This window comes from Sardina pilchardus, chromosome 12 (assembly GCF_963854185.1).
Source record: "Sardina pilchardus chromosome 12, fSarPil1.1, whole genome shotgun sequence".
NCBI lineage: Eukaryota > Metazoa > Chordata > Actinopteri > Clupeiformes > Clupeidae > Sardina > Sardina pilchardus.
This window is the reverse complement of record NC_085005.1, coordinates 12,416,549-12,428,067: the sequence shown is the minus strand read 5'-3', so window position 1 is coordinate 12,428,067 and position 11,519 is coordinate 12,416,549. Positions and strand designations below refer to the sequence as shown.

At 45.4% G+C, this 11,519-nt stretch overlaps 1 protein-coding gene across 1 annotated transcript in view; it reads left to right on the top strand.

Annotated features, from left to right (window-relative positions):
- Positions 1–912: 912 nt before the first annotated feature.
- The window catches only part of enpp1 (ectonucleotide pyrophosphatase/phosphodiesterase 1), a 42,167-nt gene continuing 31,560 nt past the window's right edge, over positions 913–11,519 (top strand). Inside the window, exons 1-3 of the mRNA XM_062550976.1 lie at positions 913–1,106; positions 8,007–8,082; positions 8,633–8,755. Of these exons, the coding sequence (XP_062406960.1) occupies positions 984–1,106; positions 8,007–8,082; positions 8,633–8,755 (322 nt within the window). The 5' untranslated portion in view covers positions 913–983. The remainder of the gene's footprint in view (positions 1,107–8,006; positions 8,083–8,632; positions 8,756–11,519) is intronic.

Sequence of the window (11,519 nt, the reverse complement as noted above, 5' to 3'; positions counted from 1 at the left end):
ATCAAAAAGGCACACTCATTCATCAGTGTATTCGTCCCTCCTGACATGAGCAAACACTCATTACTTAACACCAACACTACATGGACCCCCCCCCCCCCCCCACACACACACACACACACACACACACCTGCTTAGATGTTTCCTGTCTGAAGTTGAACTTCTCTCTGCAGAATACTTTCACTCTTGAATGGAAATATACATAGAACCTCATCAGAGACGTAGCAGATTTAGAGCAACGATGTGTCCACTTTACGTGATACAGTATGTCCAGAAAAAATATGACATAGTTCACAATGAGAAGCAAATGCTTGCTTTTGCAGTGTTTACTTTTGTAGAAGTTATGAGGCATTTTGCATTTTGTGTGAGCAATAGATACATTTGTGTACAGATTTTTGAAAATGTGTGTAAGTGGTCATAATGATCTTGCAGGCAGCTTGCATAAACCAGCGAGTGGCGCTAGAACTGCACTGTCAAAACATTTGTCGAAAACAATATACGCATTTAAAACACATCTATGCAGATGCTTTTGACCAACTATGCTGAAATCCCTACATCCTGTTATTGAAAAATATAACAGCAAAACCACGGATTACTCCGTGCCAAACTGTACACGACGCACTATATTCCCATAAAATCCACTTTCTGACCTGAGAAAAGTGTCATGTAAAATCTTTACAGCATTGGCAAAAGATGAAGTAGACCTTTTGAACAAGAATTAGCACATAGTGGTCATTAAATCACCACTGAGGAATACAGTTCCAGTACGCCGAGACGGGTGTAAACGCCATGCTCGCAAGGCATCTAATATCCAGTACCGGGGCGTACGCGCGCAGCCACATGCACGAAATACAGCACATGTTGCAGTCATTACACTTGTGGAAACGTCAACGAGAGAGAGAGGCGGTCCCTAGTATAGACCTACTACAAAGTCTCTGGTATATCGTAGAAGTTTGGATAACTCTCATGCCGGTTCGTGCGGAACTATGGAACTTCAAAAAAACGAGGAGCCCCCACAACACGCTGTCAACTTACTCGGGGCTGGGGGCGACAACCAGTCCAAACCTGCTGACAGTGCTCAAAAGAACAAACGCAATATCCTTATCGTGGTAAGTGACCTTTTACATTTGTTTACCTTTGAACAAACTTCAACATCGCTGTCTGTCTTCTCTGATGACAAATGTTATCTTATGCAGAGGTGGGCTAGATAATTAGCGTCTTAATCGCCGGTGATTGGTCATTTAGTAGCCTAAATAAGTTTAAGGTTTTATCACCACATGTTATTGAATACCGCTAAACGGCTGCAGATAGCGGATATCTGGATAAGATAATGTCAACTTATCAGAAAACGAAGAACTAATAGCTGATTAATAATAATCGTGATATTGATCTTGCAAGTGGGGGGACTAAACCACAAAGAGGATGGTTTTGCAATGCAATGGAGCTTGCACTTTTAGGAGATATGTGATTCTTTGAAGGGCTGACACAATTACTGGACAGAACATGAAGTAATGATAATTTATCTGATCATATTTCAAACAGCTTTTCCCACGATATCCATACAGTCTGGTCATACCCTAAAAACTATGTTTTTGCAGGTGCAAAGATATACACAATTTCATAACATGCCCATGCAGATCTTGCCATTGGTCAGCATTCCACAGACTCTCTGTTGTGAAGTTAATGTATACGGTACAGGAAAATGTATATGGTACTGTATACTTTTATTTATCAGCAAGGAGAAAAGGCCCATACCTTACTGTACATTCAACAATTTGTATTGCACACGTGCAAAGCGTGGCCCTTTTTTGTCTTTTGTGATCATTGACAAGTTTGGCCCCGCAGCCTTAGAAACAGAAAAGAGACCTTGTGAAACCTGCTCTTGAGAAACCCCTTTAAGAGTGTTAAAGGATTGGTGAAGGATACCAAACAAACAGTATCACCAGTTGTATCATTTAATTTCATAGGAGACAATGAAAGGCCAAATCTTTCCCAAACATGAGAGGCGGCAGGCCACTTTTGGAAGTGGAACTCTCTCTCTCACACACTCTCTCTCTCTCTCTCTCTCTCTCTCTCTCTCTCTCTCTCTCTCTCTCTCTCTCTCTCTCTCTCTCCTTGAGGCAGTGCAGAGCAAACCTCTCTCCACATGCGTGCCCCCATGCAATATATAGAAGTGGGTATTCTCGTGCCATAAAGCACAGATGCATGGCATATGTCAGCGGCACCAACATTGTGCGATTGACTATTTTGAGACATAACACATGTGGCTTTGGTTATGATAATGTAGAAAATAAATGGCCTAGGTTACACTGTAATTGTTGGGTGAATCATTGTGGACACAGTGTATGTTCAATCTGGCTGCAAGTGATAGTCAGCTGTATTAGATCAGTTAGGAGGTCGTCTGAAGCCGCAATCTAATCGTACAATATGATTGCAAAATGTAATTTGATTTGTCTCTGGAGACCGCCAGGGTTGCTATGCCTGTCAGTATGTTGCCTCGCATCACCTGTATTGCTGCATGTTCGCCTTTCCGTTCGAGTAAAAGTTTTGTTTTGTCTTCAGGCTCAGAAATGACCCGCCACTATGTTTAGCGGCTGAGAAAACTCCCTAAATGATTTGTTCAGCTCTTTCTGCTTGAGATTGACGACTTTGTCTAGAGTGAGTGGCTCCTTACATAAGGCTTGTGATAAATGACAGGTTGCGTCTTCATACAAAATAGATTTATCTGTAGTATTTTAGGGTTTTAGTGAAGGCTGGCCATTTATTTTATGCTTAAGACAAGATGATTATACTGTGATACTAATGTTTAGACAATACGAGCAAACACATAATTCACATTGCCTTTGGTAAAATGGTCCAATAATGGAGTTTCAGTTTTCCCTAATGTCACAGTGGGGGAATCCTTTGAAAGTTTTGTGATTTGTGATTATAGAAGACATCTCAGAGCTGTTTATCTTATCCACAACCAAACACTCTTCTCTCTGTGAGATGTACATGTTTTTCATCATCTTGGCAATCTAGAGCCTGCATGTGTATGTGTGTGTGTGTGTGTGTGTGTGTGTGTGTGTGTGTGTCATTGAGATACTTGCGTTTACACTGCAAGTAGACACACACTCTAGCTAGAGAGAGAGAGAGAGCGAGTGAGAGAGAGAGATTTTGAGTGCTAACACATATCATCTCTGTCTTGTTGTGTCAGACAAGCACGCAGCATTTTGAAATGGTTTGGGAAAAGCCCTTGTCTTTTTTCTTTTCAACACACACACACACACACACACACACACACACACACACACACACACACACACACACACACACACACACACACACACACACACACACACACACACACACACACACACACACACACAGGCTCTGGAGTGCCAAGATGATGAAAAACATGTTTCCCCCGCCAGTGTCTCGCCCCTGCCTGTTTTCCCATGTACATCTGCAGTGCTGGCCTCCTGTCTGGGAATTTGAAGCGCCTAAGCTGCTCCTTATCCGCTCCGGCCCTGCGTCTTCCTGGAGCATCCATACGTTGTCTCTCATAAGCAAGAGGGGCTTTCCCTCCGGACATCCCGCTGAATCCCTCCCCGCCCTCTTTATTGAGCCATCTCCTCAATGGCAATTAAAGAGGTCTGTCTCGATTGTGCTAGGGAGTCATCTCTGCAAGGCTTGAGACCCTGAATCTCTATGAAAGTGTGCACGCGCACACACACACACACACACACACACAGACAGAGACACTCATCACACACACACACACACACACACACACACACACACACACACACACACACACACACACACACACACACACACACATAGACAGAGACACTCATCACACACAAGGACACACACACACACACACAGACAGAGACACTCATCACACACACACACACACACACAGAGACACTCAGTCATACACCTCAGATATACACACCTGCACCACTTCCTCTTCCTAGGGAAGACGCAGTGTGTCGAAACGACAGTCAATTGTGCACCACAATAAAATAAGTTTATAAATGATCAGAGTGCTCCGGTCATCTCTGGGTCTAGCCAGCTTCTCTGATCCTCTGGTTCTGGACCGTGAGCACCGACTTGAGCGCAGAAGTGACACCCTTCTTACACCATATTATAAACTCAGTCACACACACACACACACACACACACACACACACACACACACACACACACACACACACACACATATACACACACACACATGTACACACACGTACACACACGCACACGTCTGCACAGAGAGAAGGACGATATGTGTACACCCTGCTTGGTTGAGGCTTTGAAGCCCAGAGATGAAAGGAGCTTGTGGGATGCCCACATGTCACCATGCCCTGTCACCTCTCGTGCAACCCATGTGCAGATTTAGCTCCTAAGCCCCATGATCCTCCACCTTTGAACCTCCCAGGCTAATTACAAGCCCTGGGCCCGTGTCGCGTGGCCTAACCCTGGGTGAACAAAGGTGCCAGCTCCCCTAGCGCTCTGGAGCACAGCTGGAGTGTCCCTGCTCAGACGTAGATTACGTGACATTCAATTTGGCTGACGCTTTTTAACCAAAGCGACTTACAACATGGTAAACAGTTGAAGCTTTACGTTTTTTTAGTTTTAAGTTTTAAAGAAATTCTCACGACACGAAAATGTTAAAAAGTAGAGCGCAATAAAAGCATCAGTGAGTGCTGTGTTTTTTTGCTGGAGTGTCTGAGGGTGGAAAGATTAGTAACAGTGTAATTGATGTTATTAAAGTAATGGGTGTCCCTTGCCTAACCTCAGTCATAGAGATGAGCAGGCTGCAGACCGTCAGACAGTCACTGCCTATGAACGTGACGACGTCTGGAGAAAGAGCAGCCAAGCTCTCAAGGCAGCCAGTGGATGTGTGGAACATGTGTCTCTACAGTTCAGCATTGTATTTTGAAACAATGTCTTTATAGTTCAGTCCTATTTAAAAACTCTTAGTTGTAGTATAATGTTTTTTTTTATTGTGGATTATGCATTCATGTTGCCAGGCCTTTGTTTATACTTTTATGGTTCAGCACTCTTGTCACCACTCATTGTTTATGATTATAACCAGTATGTTATGATTATAACCATATGTAGTAGATACAGCGGCACACGTTTGCCCTGAGGCTGTATGTTTTCACCACAGGATAACATAACGTAACAGCAAAAAAAAGAGACTAATAATATGATGGGACAGGAATTTCCGAAGCCCCATTATGCCAAGCTCTGTGAGAAGTGTGATATTTAGCATTCCTGGGTGAAACAAAACTGCCTGGCACAGAGCACAGCAGTAGGCTACTGTACATACGGTAGCTGTATTTGTCGTTATTTGTGTAGTGGGGGTGGGGGGTAGATACTGATTCTGATTCACGTGGCTGGGGGGGGGGGGATTCTGATAAGTGACAGTGAGAGAGTAAAGAGTTAATGAGTGCAAAGAGCCTTAAGCTCTGATTGCAAAGAATTGAAATGGTTCCCAGAGGGGCAACTTAAGTTTCAGAGCCATTACAATGCCCTTCCAAATTAGTGGCACTCCTGGTAAAGTGGACTAAATTGACCAGGTATATATATATGTATATAAAAATATATATATATATTTATCGTAATCTCACAATGAAAACATAATGGTGACACCAAGATATGAAGATAAATGATCTCTTTTTGGTCAATTTGACAAGGATTACCAATAATTGTTGAGAGCACTGTGTGAAATGAAGAGTTCCTGTGAGGCTTCAGTCGTTACAGACGCTGTGAAAAACAGCCGTCGGATTGTCTGAGAACACCTGGTGGTTGCAGGAACTTTGGAGGAGTGAGGGGATAGGAGAAAGCTGTCACTGTGGGAACAAAAGCAGACTCCATGGCCCATATAGATTATATTTAAAGCTAAACATTTATCTAGGAAGTAACCACACTCCCCGCCATGTCTTGGGATGGTCAGTAGTTATTTATCTTAGTCCAGCTTTAGTAGAGTTACATAAGTGTTGGGCTGACTGGTACATCTGAGGGTACAGTAGCCAATAGCAGCCTTTCATAAGGCAGGAAAGTAGGGATTTCATAACTGTGATAAATGACTTAATTTGTAGAAGTAGCTTGTGAGGAGTCCCATGCAGGGAAGGCTGGATGATTTGGTGTTCATAACAAATGCCCTGGTTGTACTGTATTTCAAATGACTTAACGCTTGAGAGCGTGCAATAACTTAAATGGAAACCAGAGAAAGCAGTCTGGCAAGCAAGCTCCAGTCCGACGATGTGAGAAAAGGATGCCTTTGTTCCCAGTAGCCCTGCCGCCACCCTCCTTGTTGCTTACACAGCAACTGCGTGAGTTCTAGGAAGTGTGTGTACTGTAGTTGGGATCGGCAAAGCCTTTCGCTGTTTAGCTCTGATTTAAATAAACATGACTTAGTTGTTGTTAGTGCGGTTCTTGCTTTTGTCTCTGCTCAATGTCCCCCAGAGGTCACACGTAGTGACTTAAATTACAGTTTGTTTGTTAATGAAGTTAGTTAATGGAGAGCTGTCCGTTGCACTCTGTGTATACAAAAATGTGCTATAAATAAAAGCGACTTGACTTGACTTCTTCCTAACAAGGCTACAGGTGTTGAAGTGCTCCGGCTGGGCCCAGGGCAGATAACTGAAGGCATGTTATACTGTAGAGACATGAAGAGCAATGGTTTATATTAGGTCGATCCACATTGATTTGGGATGCTTGAATGGCTAATTGCAAAGTCTTCAAAAATCCGTGGCGCCGATGACCATCTTTTCTCTGCTTGTGGACGTCTTCGACAGACAAATGCCCCGCCGTATGCAGCCACTTTGGCTAACGAGCGAGACACGGGACACATGCCTCCCATTAAGGGGCCCCTCTGTAGCTTAAACGTCATTTTCATTTATTGTGGAAAGTTAATCTAGACCCAGACAATGGTATGGGAAAACACGGCGTGTTTTGGTTTGAGGTTCAGCAGGAGACATGGTGTTGGTCAATCTGTCTTAAGCTCTTTTCCCGTAAATCATTCACCACGAGAACAAGACAAGCACATGCTCAGCAGTCAGTCAGTCAGCACAATGGCCTGGTTTGCCCCCGAGTCTGTCTCCTCAGGGATGTGGCTTCATACACCACAATGTTATCACCATTGTCCTCCTATCAGCAGTGTTCTCCCATCTATGGCTGCATCCAGAGCCAACTGAACCCCATGATGTTCTAGAAGCCAACTGAACCCCATGATGTTCTAGAAGTCAACCGAACCCCATGATGTTCTAGAAGCCAACTGAACCCTATGATGTTCTAGAAGTCAACCGAACCCCATGATTTTCTAGAAGCCAACTGAACCCCGTGATGTTCTAGAAGCCAGCTGAACCCCATGATGTTCTAGAAGCCAGCTGAACCCTGTGATGTTCTAGAAGCCAACTGAACCCCATGATGTTCTAGAAGCCAGCTGAACCCAATGATGTTCTAGAAGCCTTTTTTTCAGGGACTTTTTTTCTTTTTCCAAACACAGCTTCAAGCGTTCTACCAAGAGCACTCCCATGAAGGGTCATCATTCGCTCCTTTACTCCTGTTTGTTTTGGTCAGCATGCCTGATACCATCTGGTCCCCATTTCCCTTGTTTACCTTATGACCACCCGCCATCAACGCCGTGGAGAGATAACTGGTTGACCGCGCCCGGACGCACATCACGCACCCATCAGCCCACTGTTTGTCAGACGCACAGAGCATGCAACTGCAAAAACTGCTTTATCTCATAAGGCCGTAGGCTCAGGCTGTAGTGCACTTCAGCATTGTTGATCTTCATGAAATGTAATGACGTTTGTAAGTAAGATTAGATAGAGTTGAAAAAATGACTCTGTAGCAGACAAAAGCAGAAGCACAGCCAACCACAAGCCAGCTGATGGATACCACAACAGTTTTGATTTGATGCTGTTACCGCACTCTCTCTCTCTCTTTCTCTCTCTCTCTCTCTCTCTCTCTCCCCCTGACATTCTCTCTCCTTACCCTCTCTGTAGGTGTTCCTGCTCCTGACACTGAGCACCATCCTTGCGATTGCTTTTGCCTTGAAGTCGTCTGCCTGCTGTAAAAACCGTGAGTCTCGGAAGGGAGCAGTGCTCCTCCTCCACCTTCACTTCACTTTTCGCCCGTCCAGATCTACACACACACGTTTTGGTTCTGTGACAGTCCCTCTCACTTCTTATGCGTTGGTCCCAAGACCTGTAAAACTTCAGTGTTCAGTGTTTTTGACATGCTTTTTTATTCCTGCATACCCTCCTTTGAATTCAGACAGTTGACAGGTTGCATGCACTTTTTAAATATATATATTGTATGTGTTTTGGATTTGCTTGTCATTCTATGTATGATTGTGCAAGTCTGTATGTCTAAGTGTTGTCTAGCTCTATGTAATTTATGGCTCCTACAGTAAGTGCAAAACAAATTCCCACTTGGGGCAATAAAGGTTTTCATTCATTCATTCATTCATTCATTGTAGATACTGTACAATCTTCCATTTAGTCAAGTCCAGTCTCAGTGTCAGTAGTTAGTGTTTTCTTTGTCAGTGTGTCTTTGAAGCGTGTCTTCCGGTGTTGAACAGTGCTTGGTAGGACACTGACACGCTCCATCTCCCGTGCCCTCTCCGCAGAATACAGCTGTAAGAACCGCTGCGATGATGCCCCGTCCGGCGCGGGCCAGTGCCGCTGTGACCAGCAGTGCCAACAGGAGGGCAACTGCTGCCTGGACTACAAAGAGGTCTGCGTGGAGCCCCGTGAGTGACCTCTTCCATGGCAACGCTACATAACAACAGAGGCATTTCCCATGATGCCGAGCGGGTCGGTGGCCTGGCTCAGTGCTGCCTCTCCTCCCGCTGCTGCTGCTGCTGCTGCTGCTGCTGCGTCATGGGGCTCGTGTGTGTCTGTGTGGTTGGCAGTGTGTGTATGACGTGGCCATAAGGCGAGACAGAGGGAAAGCAGGATGTCGGTTGTGAGGCTGTGTGTTTACAGTACTACGTCTGTGTTTTTATGAATGAGAGACAGAAGTGCGGTCGTACTCAGAAGTTACATATCTTTTTTTAACTTAAATATCTAAAAACATGTGTGTAAATGTGTGTGTGTGCCTGTGTGTGTGTGTGTGTGTGTGTGTGTGTGTGTGGACTGTATGTGTGTGTGCATGTGTGTGTGTGTGTGTGTGTGTGTGTGAGAGTGTTAGGAAGGGGTTATATGTGCGGGGGCAAGTAAACACTATGTGCGTCACCTTATTTAGATGGTAGTCTTGTGAGAATGTTTCTCAGGGCACATACATAGAAAGGGAAAAAAAAGTCAGGGAAAGTCCTGCAAGTGACCGTAACGTAACCTGACTCCCACTCCATAAGCTCCAACTGGGGCCCATGAGAGTGAATGGGAGCGGAATGCAGGGGTGGCTTGGCAGAGCTGGCAGGCCCCTGCTGTGGCCATCGGAACTCACCATCTTGAAAACCCACCGGCTGAAAATTCCCCTGCCCGCTGGGGCCTCATCGGCCACCGAGGGCAACGGCCTGGAACGGGTGTGGTGGTTCCCCATTCGGACTGGGAATGTATGTGTGGTTTGGGATTGGGCCCACGTGTGCAGATGTGTATGTATCTGTGTACGTATCTGTGTGTGTGTGTGTGTACAGTTTGTGTGTGTGTGTGAGGAGGGTTGAGTTTTGATACACTAATGGGTTTATAGAAAAGCATATGAAACTATATCAGTTCCTGTTGTTTGCACATTTTTGAGAGAAAGGAGATTCATTTGTTTCAGTCATTGCTTTATTTGGTCTGTTTCCTTAAGCTTTTAGAATGCATGCAAAAGGCGGTGGAGACGAATGATTAGTTAGGGAGAGAGATGCCGCACACTCCTAGTTGTAAGTCCATTTTTTTAATAAAGCGATAACGTTTCGGCCTTTATGGCCTTCTTTAGATCGCAGACGATGGAGATGAATGCGTCATATGTACATAAGGGTCCATTGTGTATAAGAGGCGGTGGTAGCATAGTGGCTAAGGAGCTGGTCTAACAGGCAGCAGCCTAAAAAGTTGTGGGTTCAATTCCCGGGTTCCAACATTTTGCCCTTGAGCCATTGTGCTCAATGGACAATAGCCCTTGTCATTTAATTGGCATATTATGTAAGTCACTTTGGATAAAAGTGTCTGTTAGATCTGTTGTAATGATGTTTTTAACGTTGAGCATTCCTTAAGAGAATGGTAATATACTGGATGGGGTCAAGGAGGTGTTCTGTAAGCAGTATAGAAGCCTTAAAGTGGACCTCTTCCTGTCTGCTTTCAATTTGGAGCCAAAGCTCTTGAGCATATTCAGAGAAGCCAAGCCAAGAGCCATCTCTTTCTCACCCGCAAGAATACATACGCACACACACATACACACGGACACAGGCACGGACACAGACCTATTCAGAGAAGCCAAGCCGTCTCCTTCACACACGCAACGGCACACACATGCGCACGAATACAGACAAACAGAGGGGTCCGCTTTTTCTGCACTGTCGGCAAGAACTGTGCCGGTGGAGGAAATCACAGCAGACGCACGCACACAGCCTCATGCTCGTTCACACGCATTCACACTTACACACACACACACACACACACACACACACACACACACACACACACACACACACACACACACACACACAGACACACACGCATTTACTATCGGTGCCATCCAGGCTGGCTCAGGATCGTAATACTGTGGGTGGAAGACAGGCCACTTATTATCCACTCACTCTCACACTCTCCCCTTCATTCAAGTGTCTCTCACTCATTCACACGCACACACACACACACACACACACACGTCCGGGCTCATGCCCACTCTCACACTCATAAGCGGTGCCACCGAGACTGACTCAGCGCTGATTTGTGTGTCTGTGACTGGCCCCTGCCTGCTTCCCCCACCCTCAGACACACAGACACAGACACACACACACACACACACACCACAGAGAGAGATTAGGCAAAGGCCTCAGTCACACGGACACAAAGATGTCTGATTAACTGCTCACTAGACTGAGGACACAGCAGACGTTACTCATCCCCACCGCACGCGCAAACGGGAGGAGGCTGTGGAACAGTTGCGAAAGTCGCAAAAAAAAAAAACGTCTCTGGCATTTTTTCGGAATTTAATGTTAAAAAAATAATTTGCGGTCGTCTCCAGCGCCCCTGACATCGGGTCCATAATATTTGGTCAAGACCGACGGCGTAGGTTGTTATTCCGAGGTGCGTAGTGTACACGGATGCATCTGGGATATTTGGCACGGGCTTTACGGTCTGTTTACACTTCTCGGGGCCGAGGTGCCCGCGCGCTCCAGACCATCGGTGGCCGGAGCGGAGCGCCAATCGTCCTGGGTGGCACTGAGCGCGTCGTGCCCTCTCTTGCTCCACTTCACAATGAAGAGGAGCTTTGTGAACTCTTTTTTCCCCCCAAGTTACACAAATAAAATAACAGCCGAGTGAGATCATATTCTCCCATGCATTAAATGGAGCTTTTTGGACCCGGTTCAC